Genomic DNA, 23,255 nt, shown 5'->3' on the forward strand with positions numbered 1-23,255 from the left:
AAAACTAGTGAACATTCTAAATTAAGTTTCAAGAGTCCTAATCTTGTAATATCGTTTTCTTGCCAAAATCTTAGTGTTCAGATATTTTTTTAAGCTGGAATCTTGGGGGAATATTATGAACATGCACTTGTTGTAGACGGAAAATGTGGGGCGAAGGAAAATAACTGGAAAAATTTACTCGCCTCTTGATGAAAATGTTAGAATTGTTTCACCTCGTTCCGCATGACGTTCTATACTGTAGTGTCCCACCCACTAAATTTACCTTTAAATGTAGTTGTTTACCTGCCCCATACATCTTAATTTGCAAAGCGTTTTACATTTGGTAAATAGTTTATATATTTATAGATGTTTAAATTTCCTTGCTCCAATTGTTAGTCTTTGCAATAAACTGGGTTGGTTATATATTTTTGGGAGGGATTTTTATTCACCAGCAAGCTGATTCCGGTCATGTCAGATGCAAATGCACTATAATATAGAACGGTAAATGGAGCAAAGTGAAACAATGACGTAGTTCCACCCAAGGTGAGTAAGTTTTCCCATTATTAAAACTGCTTTTTTCACAGTTAAATGATTCCCCTCCTGAACTCCACCGTATGTTCTGATGGAGGAATCGACCAAAATGTTAGTCAGTCCTATCACTCCACACAATGAACAGGGAAAACGCTTTATCACGCGCCGGGGTTGCCACGGCCCATCAAGGGCATCTACTGGGACCGTGATCTTTTCTTTCATGTTCATCATCGTTTTTCATATCGGATCAAACGTATATTAAAAATTCAAAGTTTTCTGTGTGTCATTTGTCTGTGCGCGTAAATATGTATATATATATGTATGGGGTGTATGACATGTGTAATAAATGATGGAATAAGAATGCATTGCCGCTTGATATCGATAAATAAAAACCCCCCCTGACCAGGATCGAACCCAGGTCTTTCCGGCATAAAAACCGGAAGGCCATACTAAACAAACCATGCCACCCCCGACCCACCAAAACCCCTCCCTTTTCATGCCCGACCTGTAAAGGTTATTTTTCGTTCAATGCGCAGCATTTCTAAAAAAATTTTCCCCCGAGTGCCCACAGGGGTGTGTAAAAACTAAGCTGTCATTCTCTATATGATAATTAGTCTATAGTTTGGGTTTGATCCAGTTTCGCACTCTTTTTTGGGGGGTCGTGTGGCTTGGGTTTAGTACTGGTCCTCCGGTTTCATACACGGAATGACCCTAGTTCGAAGTGTGTGTGTTTGGGGTTTTTGTGTGTGTGTTGTGTTTTCGGTATGTTTTTTTTGTGTTTGTGGTGTGTTGTTTCTTGTGTGTGTGTGTTTTTTCCCCGTGTGTGTGTGTTTTTTGGTGTGTGTGTGTGTGTTTGTGTATGTGTGTGTGTGGTTTTTGATGGGGTGTTTGTTTGTGTGTGTTTTGGTTTTTGTGTGTGTGGTTTGTGTGTTTCTGTGTGTGTTTGTGTGTTTTTGTGTGTGTTTTGTGTTTCTGTGGGTTTTTGTGTTTTGTGTGGTTTTGGGTGTTTCTGTTTCTGTGGTTTTTTGTGGTGTGTGTGCGTGTGTGTGTGGTGGGGAATTCTAAGCTTATACGTTGAGGACTTTACCGGATTCACCTATTCTTCCAATTTTATGCTGAAAAATGCCCCCTCTCAGGAAATGACCCGGGGACCTGCGTAGGACACATCCATGCAACGGTCTTAAATCTAACAATGGGGGTCCATGCTTTTTAAAAGTAATACGGGAAAACCTGGTTGTAAAGGGTTTTAAAAGCCCCTTCACCTCTGTGAAGACCTTCCAAAATTTAACTTGGGCTGAGACATTGAATGCTGGTTGGTAAATGGTGTATTATTCAACCCGGGTTCATTACTGGTATATTGCACCAGTTTTCTTACAGTTGTAGAGCTTCCATTTGGATTTGCACGGTTGATTAGCTGACCTGTCATCGCACCGTGTACACAACATTGCAAACCAACCCGATCCTGAAGGAGACTATACTTGGGTACCGTCAGGTGGGAGGAAAACGCAGACGTAAAACTCATAAAATAATGTTGATTTGAAAACTGTTAATGAGTCTGTTGTTAAGACCTCGGGTGACTTTACTTTATCAGGTAAAATAAGAAAGTTTTTACCCTCAAGATAAAACTACATTATGAAAATGAAAGTAAAATGTATTCTTACTCATTATACATCTGTATGGTTTCTACAGGTAAGATAGCTTACCGTGGTGATCTTAGCGTGGAAGGAGATGTTACCAATCCCAGAGTGAATGAAATACCATGGAATGACATGATAAAAATGTCCTCCTCTGAGGTCATATCTGGCAACTATCACTTTGACGATGCTACTATAGCTACGGCCATGAATAGTGGAAATATAAACGGCCTCAACTTCAGCCAAGATGCAGTTCTTACTACAGGCGACCACATTATAAACGGTATGTTTACAGACCTTAGACACAGGTGATCATTGTTGTCTTGTAGGATTCTCGACCTGGGTACCGTCAAGGTGCCCAGGTAGTTCGTACGTTTTGACGATAGCAATAAGCATTTCTTAAATCGACTAGTATAACTAAACAGGTGTATTTGAAGTCTGTTTATGGTATATAGTAGTTTTTTATATTAGTTCTTGTGTGTGTATCATATGGTAATCGTTAATGAAACTCGAATACCCAGAAAATGGCAGTCTCCATAAATCCATAATTGTCTTAAAGATACTAGTGTTTATACATCAAGGGCGCCCATGGATATAAACAAAATATTTTCAATTTAACTGCATTAGAAATGTTTGATAAATAATAAATAAAAATATTGGGAAAATGCCGCAAAGCTATATATATTTTTTAACAAATATTGGGAAAATGCTCAAAGTTAATCGTTTTCCCAGGCATTATTATTACGTGATAGTTTTTGTTGTGAACAACAAGCAAGGATGCAAGGTCAGAATTGGCTCTTTTACATTTTAATTTTCATTATTTAGGAATGAAGGTGCACAGTTGCTATAAAAAGAAGCCAGAGGTACCTATTTTCATAAATACGGTATACACAAAAGTAACATGTAACAATTTTGTTTGCACATGCCAGGTCGTATAATCTTTAATGACAGCGTACGAGTGACCAGTGGCGAAGGCGTCCTCATGGCAGAAGGAGCTACAATCAACCTGGTCGACCCCTCATCCCTTAAAATTATGGAATACATGGACAGCTTTGTTATCAATGATGCTGTCAACCTAACTGTTCCTCTCCAGGTGAGTTCGCACAGACACAGCATGGCACATGTTATCCTGGCATTAACGAAAGTTGCCATAGATTGCAACAATTGCTGATGAACATTTTTATTGCTACATTGTAGCATTACTTATCCATTAACGCTTTCCCTGTGAGTATTCTCAATTCGTTGCATCAGTTGCGTTGTTGGGATAAATGGCCAAGTTTGACTGATAATCCAACATTTAGAAGAGCTTTTATCGGTATGATATCGGAAATAAGTGGCGGCTTCAGGTGGCAAGAATTATTCCTAATGTTATATCTGTAACTGTGCCTATATCACCTTATATTTTTAACTTTGTTCCACACAGTATTAATTATTTGAGCCGTTTTTATACATCTCTTAACACTCGCTCAATCATAGCCCATTCCGTACAGGGATTCGTAATAGATAATTCAAGATTTCCTCTTCAGCCCATTAGAGTAGATAACAGACGCAGGCAACTATGTGATAACTCCGCAAGGGTATTATCGTTGAGTTCCCTTATAATCAGAGATGTAAGGCCCCTAATTTGTTGCTTGTAGTGACATCAGGTAGTGAATGATAATCACGGAATTCCTGTGTGGAATATTGCTGCATTTGACGATTTTTTTTTACCTATCATCATCATCATCATCATCAAGGGGCTAACGCCGACGGGGGCGCATGGCGCATCCACCCTTCGCTTCCAGGCCCACAGGATCCCTCGAGGCGGGGGTCTCCAGGCAGGCACAAACGGCCCATCTCTAGTTTCTCGCGACAGGTCTCATCGGCTCCCCAAGCTGATCCCTAGGACGTCCCAAAGGTCTCCTCCACCCAGGTGTCTCGCAGAGAGACCAACCTGATGGGCAGGGTCGTCCATAGGAGGTGAGCTATGGGGCATATAGCCTGAGTTGGCGATCCCGGATTATGCAAGTAACAGGCCCCATGCCAGTCTCAGGGTGCAACCGCCGGGTTGACACGTGGCCCCCTGTGCCAATGTACCCATGACCGCAAAGGACCTTGTTACAAAGGCATCAAGGCGAGACTCCAAGGCATGGATGCGTCCAGGTTTCGCTTCCATAGACAAAAACTGGAAGTATCAAGGCCTTGAAGACACGCAGCTTGGTCCTTCTGCCTAGGTACCACATCTCCAAACGCTCTTGTTGATCGGTTCATGCCCTGTTCCAGACCAATCTGTCTACTGAACTTCCTGGTCTGAAAACCCAGAGATATGGCTACGCTACCAAGGTATGTAAAACTTCTGGGGACTTCAACGTCCTCGCCGCAAGCATGGATCGATAAAGGGGGTTTCCCCCTAACAGGCCCCAAAGTCCTGAATCTTGGTCTTGGTCAGGAGACCTCTAGGCCTAGGGGCTTCGCCTCATTGCTAAATGTATAAAGAGCCACCACAAGTGACTCCAAGGACTCAGATAGGATGGCAACATCGTCGGCAAAGTCAAGGTCCGAGCCCTTTTAATATTGCCTAGTGTTGCTCCGCACTGACTTTGGCTGGTAGCTTTCGCCCATTATCCATTCCATACAAGTTTTTGAAAAGTGGGGGGTGCAAGGACACAGCCTTGCCTCACCCCTGAATTAACGGGAAGAAATTCGACATAAACCCCCACCACACTTTACAGCACTTTCAGAAACCATATAGAGGCTTGCTATCAGGCCAATAATCTGTGTTTGGAATTCCCCTGAGCCTAAAGGGATCTCCCATAGCGATTCCGATGCACCGAGTCAAACGCCTTCTTGAGGTCGATGTAGGCTGCAACCCAACCCACGACCAAACTCACAACGGCGTTCCACAATTACTCGAAGCGCTAGTATACGGTTCTATTGTGGACTTGCCAGGAGTAAATCCAGACTCCCTCCGGTCTCTGGGGGCCTCAGTAGGTGGTTGCGGATCTGTTTCAGAAGAATGTGGGCGAAAACCTTCCCTGGTATGCTGAGCAGTGTAATGCCACGGTAGTTGCTAACAGTCCCATCGATCCCCTTTCCCTTCCAGAGGGGGGATGACCACGCACCTCAGCAGGTCAGGGGGAATGTTACCAGACTGCCAAATGGCAGTCAGGACTGTATGCAGGCCCCGAGCCATAGGTTCACCCCCAAGCCTTTAGGCAGTTCAGCAGGGATATCACATATGCCTGCAGCTTTCCCACTCTTCAGCTTGGAAATCGCCAGCCAACCTCTGTTAGGGTAGGAGGTTCCTCGCTGATGGGTGGGTCCGGCACAGGCACTGAAAACATCGCTTGCATCCAAGCTAACTGTTGGAGGGTCCCCCCTGGTACAACTGTTCAAAATACTCAGCCCAACGTTCACGAACCCCAACATAAATCTAGATGATCCATCCATCCGCTGATCGGACTGCAGTCATCTGTGAGGAGGGCTTAGGGTTCAGTTTTCTCAGGGCTTGGTAGCAGGGCGAAGGTCATTTACCAAAAAATGGCCTTCGACCTCCTCGGCAAGATTCCTGATGAACTGTTCCTGTCCCTTCTCAGCAGTGTCCGAAGCCCTACGTACCATGGAACGACGCAAGACTTGATTCCCTTCAGCCGAGCCTTGCGACACGCTTCAGGGGCCTCTAATGTCTCCAGGGGAGATGGTATTCTGCCTTGTCCTTGGGCGTACGCCAATGGACTCCTGAGCTGCTTCGAGTGTTACGCGCTTGAAGGACTCCCCAGAGAAACTGGGTCCGTCAGGTTGTTGGTTTCTGTGAGTCGGTCAGAGACTGCCGTGGCGAACCCACGGGCACACTCCTCCTCCCTGTGTCTGTCCAAGTGAAACACCTTAGGGTGGCCACTGGAGGGACGGGGAGTTTTGAAGTGGACCCGCAGGGTAGCCACAAGCAGCCTATGGTCGGTGCCACAGAACTCAGCACTCCGGTAAACCCTGCAGTTCTGGAGGATCCTCCATCGCGTCTGACAAGAATGTGGTCGATCTCCTTGGCCACATTACCTGTATCGCTGTACTAAGTCCAGCGATGCGAGTTGGAGCGCTGGTACCAAAGGAGCCAGAGATCCTCTTTTTCCCCTGGGACCTAGCAAAGTCCCGGAAGGAGGCTATTCTCGCTGCTGGGATCAGCTCCCGATCCATGGGGGCCGACAGACATCTCGTAGCCAGCTCGGTCCACAGCCGGATACCGCATTGAAGTCGCCCAAAACAATGCGAATGTCTCGCCGGGGGCAATCGTCTGCCACAGATGCGAGTTTGGCGTAGAACGCCTCTTTCACTGGGTTTTATGTACATCGGTAGGAGCGTATACAGCAATAAGAGACAAGAAGCCAAAAGCATGCTTCAGTCTAAAATGCCATGATACCCCTCATCAACCGGTGTCACCTCGACTCCGCAGGCTGAAGTCGACTGGAGATGGCTATGGCTACACCCTGGAGGTGGTGACCATCGCTGCGGCCCGACCAGTAGTGGTGTAACCACCCACACTGATCGTGCCGGGTACCAGGTCTTCTCACCTCGGCGAGGGCCGCCAGCTCAACTCCCAGTCGCTTCAATTCCCGCGATAGCAGAGGTAACTGCTTCATCCTGCGCAAGGACCCGGATGTTCCAAGCGCCTACCCGGAAAGCAACGCCTGAGGTTAAGCCTCGGTGGGTCACTCCCGGGGGCACGCCACCTCTGCCGCCCCCTCCAACACAGCCCCAATAAAGGGGGGTCGGCAGGCTGTGGGACCGCCTATTTCCCCCCTGTGGGGTTTTCCCGAGGCTTTCCCCCCCAAGCTTCAAAGGTGGGTTGGCGCCTGCCGGGGCGCAGGCGGGACGAGTAACCTCGTTCCAATCCTGCACCCCGACATTTGCCCTCCCAGCGGACCCCAGCCCGCCTTACTTCTGGGTGGGAGGGCCAAAAACCCCTCCCCCCGCATTTCCATTTACTTTGGACGTTGCCAGAGTGTCATTCTGGGGGGGAGGAGGACTGGCAAGGCCCACCTCCCCCGAGCCGCCCCATTACCCCAGGGTGGCTAGGGGGCAGGAGTTGGTACGAAGCCAGAGCGTGTCTACATGCCGGTGGGCCATAACTCCGTACCTCTGGGGCCTCCTGCTGCTCCGAGATCCCCCACAGATTTAGCCTGGGACCGCAAGGTACCCAGTTACCCATGGGTGGCCACGAGGAGGCACTGCAGAAGTCTTCATGATGGAGAGGCTGTGACCTGGCAGGGGAGACTTATGCAGAAGCTGCTCCCTTTTTCGCACTGGGCTAGCCAGGGGTGGAAGCTGCAAGCGAGAAGGCATGCAAGCACTTAACACTATCTAGGCTACCACACCATCGCTTCACATCACCATGCACGTGAAGCACCTACCTATAACATTGACTAATTTCTTCCAGAAGTATATCGCTTACTTTATGACGAATCTTAGTTTTTCGTAAATTTTATTGCACAAACCACTGGCTTGATATACCTACTAATGCTACTACAGCTGTAACACTGCTGTATTTTGTTTATCCAATACATCTGGGGTGCTTTGGCACTGGCAAGCCTGATTCCAGGCTGGCATTGAGTTCAGGGTTGCGTGCAACTCTGTTGTGTGCTGATTGTTCCCTTTCAAAAGAGCTTTCCCCAAATACTGTGGGCATTATGGCTAAGTATAATACACTGTGTACAGTCAAATATCTCTCATTAGGACACAAGGCGATATGTAACTCGATCGATATCAAGCCAGTGAATGGGCCAGCTACAATGTAAACACTTGGGTCAGGTGTAACAGCGAGACGACCTACTCGGTACCTTTATTACACGAGTAGTGTCTTCTCTATTGGTAATAATTAGAAAAACGAGAAAGGAACGTCTCTAGTCCTGAAATTGGTACCATTCTTTGAGTTTTAGCAGATCTGAGACCGAAGAAGGGCAATAGGGAATGAGACGCCTAAAAGCCACGATAACCATGTAAGGGAAGGCCGAGTATACACAGATAACCTTTAGTTTAAACAAGTTTTTATTTCTTGTACATAAATCCAAAGTAGCAAAGTAGTAACATGCAAGTTCATTTCTTTTTGTAGAAATTGTTTAACAAAAGTGAACTTCCAGGTAACAGGAAATGTAACCGGACGCAGTATAAATAACCTTGCAATGGATGACATTGATAGCCGATATTGGAGGAAGAGTACGAATCAGGTGATCACGGTATCGCCTTCCTTGAAAAATGCTACTTTCCGGTGAGTCGTCTGCGATGAGTAATATATAAAAATGTCTATAAAAAGGGGATGGGGCAAAGTTTAGTTTTGGTGATACTTGCATACAAGCAATAGGTGTAAAATCAAATCCTGTAGAATGAAGAAGAAAGTTTTGATGGTTTTAAGGTGGATATAGTATTCAAACAAACTTCGATGTTGAAATATGTGGCCTTTACAAGTGATGGAGCAGAAAACATTGAGGGTTACTAAATAATTTTAAAAATATATATATTCTTTCTCGATGTACATCATCGATTAACGGATTCTAGTGTTGCTCTCAGCGCAGAGAACATTACAAATTTGTCTGAAAAAAAAAGATAGCCAGTGATAATGAACACTCACTGTGCTAGGTTAGCATGAAGCATGTCATTTCCACACATTCGCTTGGAAATTGTGTACATAGAGGAGGCTGTGACTAGTCCTCTCACCTGTTCTTTCATTTTCCGATTTTTTAATTCATTGCTATTGATATAGTAATAACACTAAAATCACAATGTCAGTTATAACAATATCAGTATTAACACAAAAAACAGGTCGAGGAAATCCTGTGGCCTACTGACCCTTTAACGGCTGAGCACTTGCGAGCTATCAGTGAGCAAAATTAAAACTCGTTCCAGTGGCCAATGGATTAAGAAGCGCAAATGAATATAAAATTCGTGAATCATCTACATGATTAAGGTCTTCAAAAGACGAGCGCATCAGTTTTACACTGAAGATGCAGGAATTTAGAGCAAATCGCTTTCCATTTTACCTCTAGAGTCAGTCTCTGGAGTGCTACATTGCGTTACAATGAATTATATAAATTCACATCAGCGACTTTTTGTTGTAAATAATCTGATTATGAGGTCCTTTGTGTGACTGCAACTCGTTGATTAAAATGCGCTCTAAGTATTCCTGTAGAATACACTTGAATTTCAACAAGGGGAAAAATGTACATTTTGAAGTAGATGATAAATTCAAGAAAGGGACTGCATTCAGACCACTATTCATAGTCGTCACGGACTCTCAACAAGTTTCTCGCTTTCTCTTTCTTTTTTCCTGCGGCTATTGGTATTCTTCCACTGATAGAGATATCAGGGTTGTATATAATTATGGAAACAAAATTAAAATTACTTTTGATGTTGAATTATGTAGTCTCTTTGAAAAAGATCAACTCTGGTACTAAGGGTGCCAGAAATTTGTGTAATTGTAATAAATTGTAATCCGAGAATGTTACAGTGAATAATCGGTGCACTACTTTCTAGTGACACCGTGAATGGAACAAGTCTGAACCAGCAGCAGATGAGGAACTTCCTGAATACACACGGTCCGCAGACCATTACTGGATACTATGTTTTCCAGGTGACAATCTATTCTAGTTAATTAATGATGATACTTTAGAGGCGCACTCCTTGCTTATCATGTGAATTATGCACATTACGATTATTATACTGTGCTCCTATTTCCCACGTTTAGTTTAATAGCATGTGCTAACACCATGTACATCAAAACAGGCTCCAGTATCAGTAAAGGGCGATTTGGAAATGATTGATAACAAAACTATTGATGATGTGGATGTATCTGTTTTGGAGAGAGAGGTTGTTGACTTGACAAGCGATCAGTTTATAGATGGGGAAGTGGTAAGTAACTTTTTTCTATATATACTTCCTGGTTCCATTTGATAAATTGTTATATACTTCTCGGTTATGTTTGATCAGTTATAATTTTCATATGTAGAGTGCTCGACTTTTTTTTTCATTTAAAATTTTTCAGAGAATTGATGGAAAATTGACAGTTGATGGCGACTTGTCCATCGTCAGGAAACTGAACGGTTGGAATATAACCTCAGACCTGCTGATGTTAGATTATACTATGCCTCACATAGGTAAGTTGCATCCTTTCTGCATATATATTTTAAACTTAATAACCAAAGTTAATCTTGTATATTCTCTGATTTCCCCCTCCGTCTCCTCCATTTGCATGAAAGACACACTCGCCTTCACGGAGAAAATAGAAGCAGCATCAGTGAGTCTGTCCAACACTAACCTGCTGCTGGAGAGTCTGAATGGGTTAGATTTGGAGGAAGCTGCGACCGACATCGTGTTGGCAAACGAAAGCGCCACCATTTCTGGACCGCTTGACTTTGTAGGAACAGTCACAGGTAAGGACTTTTGACGTGTTTTGGGATAATTTGTACAGTTAGTAGACAGATCTTTGTGAAAAAGGTAAGATTGAAATAACTTTTTTAAGATGAGCAAATTTATAGTTTTATGAACAGTTCGCAAGTACCTTGTTGAATTGATTGATAGTAAAGAGCAATTTATTTCATCTGGGAAATAAATCTTTGAAATCTATAAGACATAGTATAATATAATCCACAAAAACCGGGAAGTATAATATTTTGAGTAAATATTTTCAACTATGGCAGTGGGCCAACTCCACGTCACTGGTACGGTCGATGGAGTTGATGTTGACGACCTTGCAACCCGCAGTCTGAAGAAAGAGGCATTGCAACCACAAATGGTGGAAGGAAAGATCACCATAGATGGGGCAGTTCACTTGAACTATGCACCACATCTGCATGTAGTGAACAACAAGAGCTGGACAGATCACTTAAGCAAGGTAAACATGATAGTTATTCATCCATTCATTTATTTTTTTTATTATGCATGAAGAAGAATATGCTATATGTGAGTTTGAGGTTATCTGCTAGTGGCTCTCTAAATGGTATAAATTCTTAATTTATAGGTAATACCACTGAACTATGATGGAACAATCAATGGAACGAAAAGAATAGATCAACCCGTGTTTGTACTGGGTGATTTCAACCCTACCATTGTCAACGGAATTAATTTGGCCGAACTTGCACCCAGAATCTTGACCAAAAGTGGTAACCAGAGTATCACCGGCAACTACACATTCAGCTCCAATATTACAGCAAGTGTGTAATGTGTCTTCGTAACCCTAGAAACAGGATCTACCTTAGAGTTTGATATTTTATGCCGTCAAAAATGTTTGAATTCAGATCTTCAGAAGAGAGAGCAACGAAATTAAGTGTATATTACCTCTTTCTTGCAGCAAACATTGATGCCCCCGTTATTGACGAAGTGATTACCAATGAGCTCTTGTTGTTGGATCAGGATGGATTTTTGGAAGGAACGGTTGTCTTTGAAGAGAATGTCGTCATGAGTGGTGTCATGTCCGGCACAGGCTTACTTGATGGTTGCGATATTCTAGAAGTGTGTAATTATGCATGTTGTTTGTGACATTGAAATATAAGAATGCTTAGACTTGGGAATCTGTTTTTTTTTTATTTGAAATCTTGCAAATTTCAAGTCATGATGGTTTGACAGCTCGAGCAGTCTGCTTCCTGGAATAAAAGTGTTGGGGAAGTTGACATATTTTCATCCGTCAGTCTGCATAAACTTGTAGTGAAGGAGAATGTTGTATCGGATAGTATTCTGGCTGGAGCCTCCGAGATTAATGTCCAGCTCTTCCTTGAGACTTTGGTCCGAAAGTCCTCCGATCAAGAAATAACAGGCAAGCAGATATTATTACAGAGCGTAAGAGATTAGTTTTTGTTAGGATTTCAGCATCATGAATAGTTTGTCCTAAGTATGAACCCAGGATGTAAATGGAATCAGGTGTTGGATTTTCAGTGGCAGTTTTGTCCATATATCCTTCAATACTTCAAATCCATGTTTGTGATAATGTAGCCTCAAATACAACATATGTAAACAAATACCATAGTTGTAACTACCAGCTGTTAACACTAAATGTACTTTTTGCTTATGGTTCGATTGCAAGAATTAAAATTGTCATAAATGCATATTTGACCTGTTTGCAGGAAATACAACTTTTTCTGGAGATGTGCAAATAAATGATCTTTGGACAGAAACTATAGATGGAGTTTATGTAGACGAACTTTATAAAATAGCTGTACAGGATAATCAGAATACGGTTAGTACCTCAGTATAAAAGCAGTTTAATACACATTATCTTGCTTAAAAAAAGAGCCTAGTTTTCCTTCCTATATTCCAGGTCATTAGCTGTGATCTCCACTTTACCAATGAAGTTTCGGTGGGGAATCTGACAATAAACAGCTCCATATCTCGTCTTGATTCTGATGGAGTGCTTGTCAATTCCCTGAACATATCTGCTCTTGGAAGTCAAGCGGTGTTAACGACGAGTGATTCCTTTTTCATCAACGGCCCTAAGATCTTCGTTGATGGATTTGCTGCTGGGAACCTCGACATATCTGGTGGGAATAGTAGATTAGCACTGGTTGTGGGACCAGTTAATGTATCCTGATAAAATTTTATATACTGTTGCAGTATGTGAAATAACTTGTATCTATGTGCATCAGGCAAACTGCTTTTATTTGCTTAGTTCACTTAGACCCCAAAATGTACAAAGTTGATGTTATCATACTGTGTTTAAGATCTTGTATTTTTTGTGTATTTTTCTACACGATGAAATAAAATGTTTGAATAAAGATATCCCGCAGAATCTCTTGGTGACGTCTTAGCAAGCGATCTAATTGTGCTCTCCAAGGATGGGGAAGTGCCCAGTGGCATTAACTTCACTGCCCCCCTTAGTGTCGGCGGAAATTTGAGGGTAAGTTGCCAGCAAAGCTTCGAAAATATCTATCGCCGCCATTTTTTTATCAATTTCGTGTAAATTCTGTTGAAAAATGAATACTTTAAAGGTGTTGATATTGATATAGGTGGGCGGACACTTAGACGGAATAGACCTAAAGCAGTTGCTGGAAGATCGTGTCACTCTGGATGGCATCGAGACATTGACTTCACATTGCATATTCGAAGAAATTGAAGTGAAAGGTTTGGCCCAGTTTATTTCAAGTAACATTGGATACATTTTACAATGGGCATCCATATCCATTACAGAAATAAGTCCCACACTTACTGTTTTCCACTTTCTGAAGCAGGTATTGAAAAGAGGTTCGTATTGCTCAATGGCTGAATATTTAACACAGGTGACCTGGAGGTAGAAGAGATCAACACTGTTACACTCTCTGATGTTGTGGTAAAATCTGGTAAATCTCAACAACATATCACCGGTGTGAAGGAATTAAATGGAGGCCTGCTTGTAAATGGAAACATTGATTTGATGCAGATAAATGGAGTGGATATAATGGAACTGAACAGAACTGTTGTTTGGAAGGACAGACCTGCTACATTTGGACAAAGTTTGGTTAGTCCAGTTGTCTCGGTCTCCTTTTAAGTAGTACTGCAGATGTTTTAGAATAATGTCCATTTGTCTTTATCAATGTGGATGAGAGAACATTCTTACTAGGTCATCGAGAACTTGGTAGAATCAGAAGCTTCGGTTACTGTACAAGGAACGGTCAACGGCCTGGGGCTTCATGACCTTGACTACGAGGTCTCGGACATCATGTCGTCCATCAAGTCCCAAAGTGAAAAGATGACCGACCTGAGCACCAGATTCACGAACGTCCAAAATGACAATGATCGTCTAACATGTGGTAAGTTGATCCAAGTGTACCTCATTAGTAATTGACGCACTGTGGGCATGTATCCTAAGTACGATTTTTTCAGGTATGTACGAGAAAATGTCTTACGGAGAGCGTGTAGGGAAGCAGCTCGTTGAATTTGCAGGGAAGTTAACTCATGGACAGTGGGGAGAGAACTATTTTGTAGCTGTGAGGGACTGTGGCCTGATCTGTACATGCAATGCAAGATCTGCTATGTACCAGGTATGGATAAACGATTTGAGTTTCGCAGGTTGATATTTATCTTTTCAGTCATCCTTGATAAAAATAACTTTACTGTCATTATCCTAGAATAGCGGTGTCAAACTCGTGGACCTTCGGGATGGCCCACGGAGTGACAAGAAGAATGATTAGCCTGTGAAATTGATTGCCACGGTGATCTACATTTTGTTGCTTATTGTCACCATCTAAAGCAGGGCTTCCCAACCCTTTTGTTTCTCTGTACCCCTTGGACATTTTTACAGATTCCCGTGTACCCTAAAGATTAAGGAAAAAAAGCAATGCAACTATATTTATCATGGAATCTGTATGTGTAGACTGCATATGAACCTAGTGGTGATAACGGCAATAAACTAAACTCAGTTAATTTATGAAATATTTTGATCTGTCACATACACGCGGGAAGTTTCATAATAGTGAAAAAAACTGGTATTCACCTTACTACTGCTACAACTTGAGTAAAAGCATTGCTTACTAAAGTGAGGAAAAAAAAATGCAGTTTGAATACAGATTACAACATTTATTGTGCATTAGAGGTTCTCCGAGACCTAATGTACCCCCTGAAAAGTGCAAAACTAACACTGGGGATTCATATTGCCCCAAGTTGGGAATCCCTGATCTAAAGTTTTATAAGTAAACTTAACTTTACGGATAGTTTCGCAATATGAAACTTTTAATAACGTAATCATAGAGAGCCATATATGCCCTTGGCCCTCTAGATAGAAGTTAAAATGAAAATTGGCCCGCAAAAGGTTCTGAGCTTGACATCCCTGCCATAAGAAATAGAGACCCACAATTTACGCAATTATTAACACAGGTTGCAGAAGATGGGAGCCTGCAGCATAATGTTACCATCAGTGATCATTCTGTACTCGTCTTCAAGAACAGTAATCACGAAGGGACAAGACTTGAGCATGAGTATATATTTTGTCTTTTCAGTGTATAAGGTATCAGATATAAGATATAAAAGATTTAATCGTAGCAAGTTTTTTTCAGGTTTGTCGAATGCTAAATGTAATTCATTGTTTTTTTACAGATGTTTTGGCAAAATGGGGTTCAGCACTTTCAAAATAAGAAACAATGATACACAAGTTATCATGGATGACACATTGGGCTTGGTCGCTGACGCTGCGTCCTTTACGTCAGAGGATAATGGAGTAACTCGGACCTATTTCGTCACTGTCGGTCGCATGGCTGATGGTGAGTACGACTTGGAAAGCAAAGTAGTAAGGTCATAGTTTGTAGTATGTATTAAACTGTACGTATATTTAAATTTTAATTATTTAATTTATTATAAACCTAATTCATACGTAAACCTAACACTGCAATTACAAATTCACATCCATATGCAATTAGGAGAGAGAAAAAAACAAGTGGCCTGATGCGTAACTGTGTAGGCAAAATGTAACTATACGTTTCTGTCGTATGTAAAATGTCTTAACACTTAAACAGTGACAGACTCAACTGAGACAACGCTGGTCACTGCACTACGGCTAGAGGAAAACCAGTTAGTCAAGGTTTGGTCAACACACACACACAGCAGTGCCTCGACAGTAGACATGGAAAAGGTACCCGTCCATGAAAGATTTATGATATTTTCACGTGACTTCGTTTCGACGAAAATTGGATGTTTATATAAATTAAACACTTTCTTTTAGGTCAATGATCGATGGTACATGTTGGTAGCAAATACTGCGACAGGGAACAGCACTAGTGATCCTTATACTGCAAAGTCGCTTGTATATGGTTGGTTCCCATCTGAGGAAAAGGTATGTTCTTTTTAGCACTTGTGTTGTATCACTATCTGTATTTTACATTGTATACTAGTAGTTCTTGCTGTATGAAGAGGTGTTTTGTTCACTATAACATGTTCATTAAAATTGATGGTATTTTTGAAGTTTTTAGTGCAAGGAGAGTACATGGGAGATCACGTGACGTCAGCAATATTCCTGAGTTCGAGTTACCCAGCACAGGAACATTTCTTCGCTTTAGCTCAGTTAAAGGCTGCTGACTTTTCTTCCTTTGAAGATAATGTAAAATATACAACGAAAGTTCTGGTTAGTTTCAAGGTCTCCTTTCATCTTGGCATACGTATAACAACTTTTTACTCTAATATGGATATATATCCGTATCCATTTGTTGCTATTTTCATTGTAAAATGTATTAACAGGTATTCAGGTTCGACGAACACACGTCCAAGTTTAAACCATATGAATCTCTGGCTTCATACGGGGTCATTGCGCAGGAAGAGATGCGAATCGGAGATGACCTGTACTTGTTGCTTCTCTCGGAACAAACACGCACACTGGACGTTTATGAATACATATTCTCTGAAGTGAGTACAGTTTCCATTGCCCAGTGCCCAGTTCATAACTTCAGACGAATCAGCAACAGTTCTCTGTAAGAATATGCTAATGTTTGTTTGTTTTCAGGGTTTCCGGCTTTACCAGCAGATTTCGGTGTGCAATAATCCTATTGACCTGCAGAAAATGGAAACCAAAAATAGACCCCTGGTTTGGGTTTCTTGTAAGAATCCAGACACCATTCTGACTTTCAGATTCAATACTAAAGGATTTTTCTATGAATGATAAATTGTTGACATTTATCTGTTAAGTTTAAAATTTTTATTTTGATAATAAATATTGAATCTATAAATATTTTTTTTTTCCAACCTGAATGGGTAGTTTCTGGAAGACGCTTTGTTTCTCTAGCTATTCATCTTTATATATATACTCATAACTGTCTTTGATCCTAGGAGTCAGGATGCAGTAAGTTCAGTAAGCATAGTCTATGTAAAAGTGCATACGCGTTTTTCGTAACTAAATTCATTTATTTTGGCCTAAAACGCTCATCAACTTCTAAGTACATGGATCTAACTAATATTGAATGCCAGCAAGTCACGTGTAGCTAAATTGGAGAAAAGCTAACTTCAGATAAGTCTCAATGCAAACACTATGGCAATACCTTCAACACAACATGCAAGGGGTCGAAAGCTATAATCCTTAGTAGTTGGGCATCTACTTCCTGGGCATTGCAGTGTTGACAAGAGTAACATCATTAGTACTCCAACTTAAAACCGACACTGTCCAAAGGTACAAACCTTTATGAATCTAGTTTCTCCTCTATATATGAATTAGTCAAATTAGTCCCAACCATATTTTAGTCTCGGTATAGATAGGGTTGAAATGTGGATTATAACATTTGATAATCTTCCATGCTGCTGGGTTCGAAGTGGGTTGAAATTTGTGATAAAATTCTTGATAGAGCAGTGTATAAATGATCCATGTATATTGTGAAATGTGTTTTTGGGTGCACTTACAGCGACATAACTTTGTTAGACGATGTTGTATTACTTGCATGTCACGGCATCAGAAAGGCAAGGATATGCGTTCTATCCTGATGTCTCCCATCCATGCGCAGCGGTTGTCGAACTTGTAGAAGAAACAGCAAAGAAAACCACAAACGAGAACGTTTTTTGAGGCGAGAAAGTAATATGTAATGGGAATTTCACATTTCCCAATCTATTTACGACTGATTATTTAGGTAAAGGGCGCATCTTTGTCACATCAAAATTTAGAAAATACATTTATCCTAGGAATAATACCTAGCAGGAACTGAAGACTAAAACCTGAAATTCTTTCAGGACAAATTAAAAATGCTTAAAAAATCGACATTGTTACATATATTTGTCAGTCTATCACACTCTCTCTCTCTCTCTCTCTCTCTCTCTCTCTCTCTCTCTCTCTCTCTCTCTGTCTCTCCTCTGTCTCTGTGTCTCTCTCTCTCTCTCTCTTCTCTCCCCTCTTCTCTCTCTCTCTCTCTCTCTCTCTGTCCTCTCCTCTCCTTCTCTGCTCTCCCTCTCTCCTCTCTCCTCTGCTCTCTTCTCTCTCTTCTCTCTCTCTCTCTCTCTCTCTCTCTCTCTCTCTCTCTCTCTCTCTCTCTCTGTCTCTCTCTCTCTCTCTCTCTCACACACACACATTTATGTAATGCAATGCCTTGCTGTGTCTGTTGACAATAGGTGATGGGAAGTAGATAATCATTTATATATGATATTTTATTCAGTAATTAATACAAAGTTACAGTGATTTATATTCATTCACACATTTCAATTTATATATTATTTTCAAAGTCAGCCAAGTCACAAGTAACTAATATAAAGAGACATTTTGATTATCAATAGCCAATAGATAAGTAACAAATGTCATATTTTGGCACACACAACATTAAAATACCATGATCATATGTACAATTGAATGTAATCTTAATATTGACTGAATTACAGTATAATACAATATATAATACAAAGAACTAAATGAGGACATGTCACTTCTAAAAACTACAAGGCAAGTTTGTCATTAATGACACAGTCATTTCATGTAGCAAAAATATTTGTTGAAAAATAGAGCTTCAGTAGCTTCTTACAGATATTAAAATGTGAAATGGATTAGTTACCCATATATTCCCAGTCCCTACATTACTTCTTTGGTTTACAGTTAGCTAGTTGGGTTACAATAAACCTATTGCTCTTTATATGGACTGTCTGAACACAAACACAAGACATCTGATATACACAAGGAATAAGGGAGGACTTAATAACAAATGTTGCACTATTAATAATGATAAATATCATTAAGTAATGGTCAACCAAAGTTAGAGGGAATTAAACTGTATATTGCTCCTTCAACAGTGAGTGCATCTCAGAACACAAGATTCTTGGGCTCTTGTACTTCTACAGTGTTATAAATAAATATTTGGGGTCTAAGAAAATTTCTCAAGTCTTTCCTTCTTTGCCAAGGTTGAACAACTTCCAAATTGTTTTTGTTCATACAATTACATTCAACTCCTCTTCCTGCATTCTCCTCCTTTACAAATGCCTTCTGGTCAGTAACCTCTTCATGACGGAGATGAAACTCTCTCTCACTTGGCAGGTCATTTAAGGAGTTATTGAGATCCCATTCTTGTATGCAAAAATCATGCTCTCTAAAAATTATGAAATAATAGGACTTTGGTTCCATAAAGCTGCTATTTAAAAAAAATAGTGTTGTGTCTTGCAAGGAATGTGGAAAGTTTAAAGCTACCTGCATTGATCATGTCTGAGGAAAGCTACTGGTTATCAACACATCATTAATAACTACCTGTAATCTAGGATCCACTACCTATTAGTGATGATTCCCTAACTCTTAAGATTTTCTTTTTAAATGACAATGTAAATATTTTTGCCTCCCCCATCACCTCAGCAATTATGTATATAATTAGTGTTCCCTCACATTTTTTTTTTTTTTTTTTTTTTTTTTTTCTTTCTTTTTTCAAAATGTAAGTGTCCTATTAATATTTACAAATTTATGGAGCAGTTTTCAAATAAATTCTTACCTAAGTCCATTTCAAACACTTTCTCTTTCTATGAAGAAATGAGACTTTTGGGTATATGAAACTAATTGAATCAATGCATTGTTCTGCCTTTTACAACAGGGAAAAGGTGGGCCTCTATTCATTCTTATATAGATGTATTTTTTGTGAGTGTGCTTCATCTGTTTATATGTACACATATATTTATTTTTTATTTTTTACAGAACCAAAGAGATGAACTATTCCAGGCCTGAGGAAACAGTATTTTGTACTGATTAAATGGGAGAATGTAGGTTGCTGTAAAAATATTTTAATGCTTAGTTCTGCAGTTATTTTCAGGTTTTATTTCACTCCATCTGCCAAAGTGTACCTGGCAAGATTTTTTCTATTTTAGATATCTACTGACAAAAATAAATAAATAAATAAATGAAACAAATTCTACCAATCAACCTGCTAACCCTCCTCATTCTCATGTAATTTAATGGACAACATTATCTCCAGCTGTAACTTCAGCTATTAGCAGTGTTACATATTAAATTTTCCTTTTATTTTTTCTTATTTTTTTACCAGAAAGTTGAATGAATGGGATTGTATTAATACATTTTGAGCATATATAAAAGTGAGTTGTCAGACCCATGGGCCAAGCACCAAACAGATTCATCCGTTATACAGCTCGGGAACCGTTCGAGGCACAAGTGATGGGAGGGCACAAGAATGCAAGGCTTTAGGGAAAGACTTGGAGGGTCTATTGTGCTCAGTATCTATCTCGCATTCTTCAGGAACCAATGTGGGGATTAAAAATGAAAGAGAAGACAAAAATCAAATGGCTAAGCACATGATAAAATATTTAAGTGTTCAGAGGCTAGTTTTTAACTGACAAGACTTCAAGCTGTATAAATTTTAAGAATATAGAAATCACATGTTCAAGTCAACTTGACATTTAGTTGCAACTATTCTGCCAATTTTGCAGTGGTAATGGTACTGACCTATGCAATGGCATCAACAAACAAATGAGGATAATTTCTAGAAGAAAAAAAAAAAATGCAATAGCCTGGAGCCCCATCCCTGGCTGAGAAAAAGTAATGTTTGGAATCAAGGAATCCCACCACATGTTTGGGCTGAATGACAGCTCAAAGTTCCAGACAATGTGAGACTGATGACTGTCCTGTAACAATGGGTATATATTACCATTCTATTATTGCATTTTGGCCTAATAATTAGGAGACTGAAATGTGAAGATACTTATCTTAAAGGTATATATTACTGTACACATAAAAATTCAGAATAAAACATTTTTCATGATGGCAAATTCTGACTAGTTAGCCATCTATATATAAAAAAAAAAAAAAAAAGACAATAAAATCGATGTGGAATCATCAAGACTCCTGTTAAACAAGGAGAGAAGACAGTCTAATCATATATTTAATCTAGGCCTATATCAAGTGCTCAAACTTTTAAATCAAATGACTAACAAGGGACTCAACCCTCATATGCACTTCATGTTATTCTTTTTCTCATACAGGAATTATTATTATTATTATTATTTTTTTTTTTTTTTTTTTTTTTTTTTTTCACAATGAAATATAAAAAAAAATGATGCCTAGTGACATTCTGAATTAATATTACCATATGCTGAACTTTACTCTCTTCTTTCCCTTGAAAAAAAAAGGGAAACAAGACAAATTCACAACAGTTTGAAAGCACCCAACACATGCCTTTTGTAATTACATCCAAGAACTAATAGGTCCTGATTTCCTTTCTATGGGGAGACTTTGTGCAATTGTGCAATGAATAAACACCTGAATTTTTTTTTTTTTTTTTTTATAAAAGGACTACATTAGAATAAGTAATGTAAAAATTGGACATTAGAAAAATAAGTGTCCCATTTAAAATGTTATATACTTATTTTTTTGTTACTTTTTGTTTTTACAATATTCAAGAAATATATTCAGCATGAAATTAGTGATATTCTTTGAACACAAACAGGTGAAAAAAAAGTGAAAAATGAAGGGTGTAAACAGCTATGATAAGTTGCCCGGGAGATAACCAATTAAACCAAGCACTGGGTATACCAACTAGAAATGCTGGGATTTCTATTCCATTATGAGCATTTTCTGGCTACAAGTATCTCTCTCTCACTCACTGACTGAGGCGACAGAGAGCACTTCCAAAGCCCTTGTATTTCCATCTTTTAATATCGGCATATGCTTGTACAATATTTATAAATGACTTCCTGTTTCTTCCAGATATACCCAATAAAGCTTACATCAAGTACCCAGTTGCACAAAAACGAATACTAAGTCCACGAGCTTTTGCAAATGCTAGTTAGAACAACTTGCCTGATTACACTGAGGGAATACACAAAACTTTATATCTTTTCAGTATATCATTAAAAACAGGAATAAATTTAATTGCACACATAAACAATAACAATCAAAAGAAATAAATCATAATTTATGTTTGTATGTGCAAATATACATAAAATCAAAAGCCTTGCAGATGATGATGGTGACCCAAAGTTGAGACTGTTGTTGCGTGGGTCGCACAGCCGCTGCAAACAGGCTTCCCCCTCCCCCTCTCAAAAAAAAAAAAAAAAAAAAAAAAAAAAAAATGCTCAGCTTGCTAACTGCTGCATGACACTCTTCTTTTATAATATATGTGCACTATCACTGTTTCTCTGTGGCTAAAAAAAGTCTTTATATATATATATATATATATATATATATACATATATATATATATATATTTTGCTCTTGAGTGCTAACGTATACGTCTTAACACAGGATTGCGCAAGACAAGGGCTGACTCTGCCGATACTATGGGCAGCTCATTGTCTCGGTGGTAGTTGATCAGGTGACTGACACTGTCAAAAGTTCTTGACTTTGTCCGGACCTGGGAAGAGAAAACAGTCTGAAGAACTTGGGGAAAATTATATTCTATTACCTGAAATTACATGTACATCCTTTTAAATGAGGAAAACTGCCCAATGGAGGAGATTGTTACATACGTCAATATTAAATTTTTTTGATATATCTGTATCATGAATTCTATTCTTATATCATCTTCCTTTTCTTCAATCTATATATGTTTTAGCTCTTCCTTTACTTTACAACAAAAAATTGCAATTATGGGGTTGTCATACAGGCAAAAATAGAAATAAAAGCAATAGACCAGATTAGGCTCATACAAACATATATTTGTCTTTTTTCATGAATAGAATAGGATTTTTTTTTTCTTTTTCTCTCTTTTTTCTTTTCTTTTTTTAAGGAATATCAAATACAAGAGAAACATAAAGTGTTTCAAAATCAGTAAATATAAAGTGTTTCTTCCTCTAGATCTATTAACAGCCCTTTATAATACAAACTACAGAAACAGGAGACACTACTTACCACTCCTTCGGGATCAACCAACAAGAGGTGCTTCTTTGTATTGTTCTGCATTCCAGTTAAAACATATTGGCCCGCAGTTCCCTGGGATTCACGCACCAGAAAATCACCATCCTGCATGACAAAAATTGGTTGCTGTTACTTCATACAATGGATTCAGATTACTTCAAACAAAATTCCAGGTAATCATTGTTTGTTTTCCTACATAAAAGCAACACAGAAATGTCAAGCTATGCACCTTTAAAAATTTTACATAAAAAACACTGTTATCTTCAAGAAAATCTACCGGATAATTTATATACAGCACCTGCACCAACAGCATCTCTGCCTCCTTCCTACTAATAGCACCATGGAACCAAGGCTCCCTCTGTAGCTGTAATCGCTGGTTCAGT

General features: G+C 39.8%; 2 protein-coding genes across 2 annotated transcripts in view; one reads left to right on the forward strand and one right to left on the reverse strand.

Annotated features, from left to right (window-relative positions):
* The first annotated feature begins 1,992 nt into the window (after positions 1-1,992).
* LOC119576256 lies at positions 1,993-16,786 on the forward strand. Its single transcript, XM_037923851.1, has 26 exons — positions 1,993-2,101; positions 2,200-2,427; positions 3,074-3,237; positions 8,255-8,382; positions 9,645-9,741; positions 9,894-10,019; positions 10,153-10,264; positions 10,367-10,540; positions 10,808-11,001; positions 11,128-11,320; positions 11,458-11,618; positions 11,733-11,919; positions 12,227-12,339; positions 12,421-12,640; positions 12,887-12,996; positions 13,106-13,220; positions 13,376-13,593; positions 13,696-13,885; positions 13,959-14,116; positions 14,949-15,049; positions 15,168-15,331; positions 15,584-15,699; positions 15,790-15,900; positions 16,030-16,188; positions 16,302-16,466; positions 16,564-16,786. Exons 2-26 carry the CDS (start codon positions 2,280-2,282, stop codon positions 16,717-16,719), a joined length of 3,780 nt encoding a protein of 1,259 aa, XP_037779779.1. The 5' UTR covers positions 1,993-2,101; positions 2,200-2,279; the 3' UTR covers positions 16,720-16,786.
* A 2,590-nt stretch (positions 16,787-19,376) lies between these two features.
* The window catches only part of LOC119575903 (SHC-transforming protein 1-like), a 24,850-nt gene continuing 20,971 nt past the window's right edge, over positions 19,377-23,255 (reverse strand). The window contains exons 10-12 of the mRNA XM_037923440.1: positions 23,171-23,255; positions 22,867-22,977; positions 19,377-22,369 (exon numbers count right to left, since the gene is read on the reverse strand). The exon at positions 23,171-23,255 is cut by the window's right edge and continues 142 nt beyond it. Coding sequence (XP_037779368.1) covers positions 22,238-22,369; positions 22,867-22,977; positions 23,171-23,255 — 328 coding nt within the window. The 3' untranslated portion in view covers positions 19,377-22,237. The remainder of the gene's footprint in view (positions 22,370-22,866; positions 22,978-23,170) is intronic.

The sequence above is a fragment of the Penaeus monodon genome, chromosome 8 (genome assembly GCF_015228065.2).
Source record: "Penaeus monodon isolate SGIC_2016 chromosome 8, NSTDA_Pmon_1, whole genome shotgun sequence".
NCBI lineage: Eukaryota > Metazoa > Arthropoda > Malacostraca > Decapoda > Penaeidae > Penaeus > Penaeus monodon.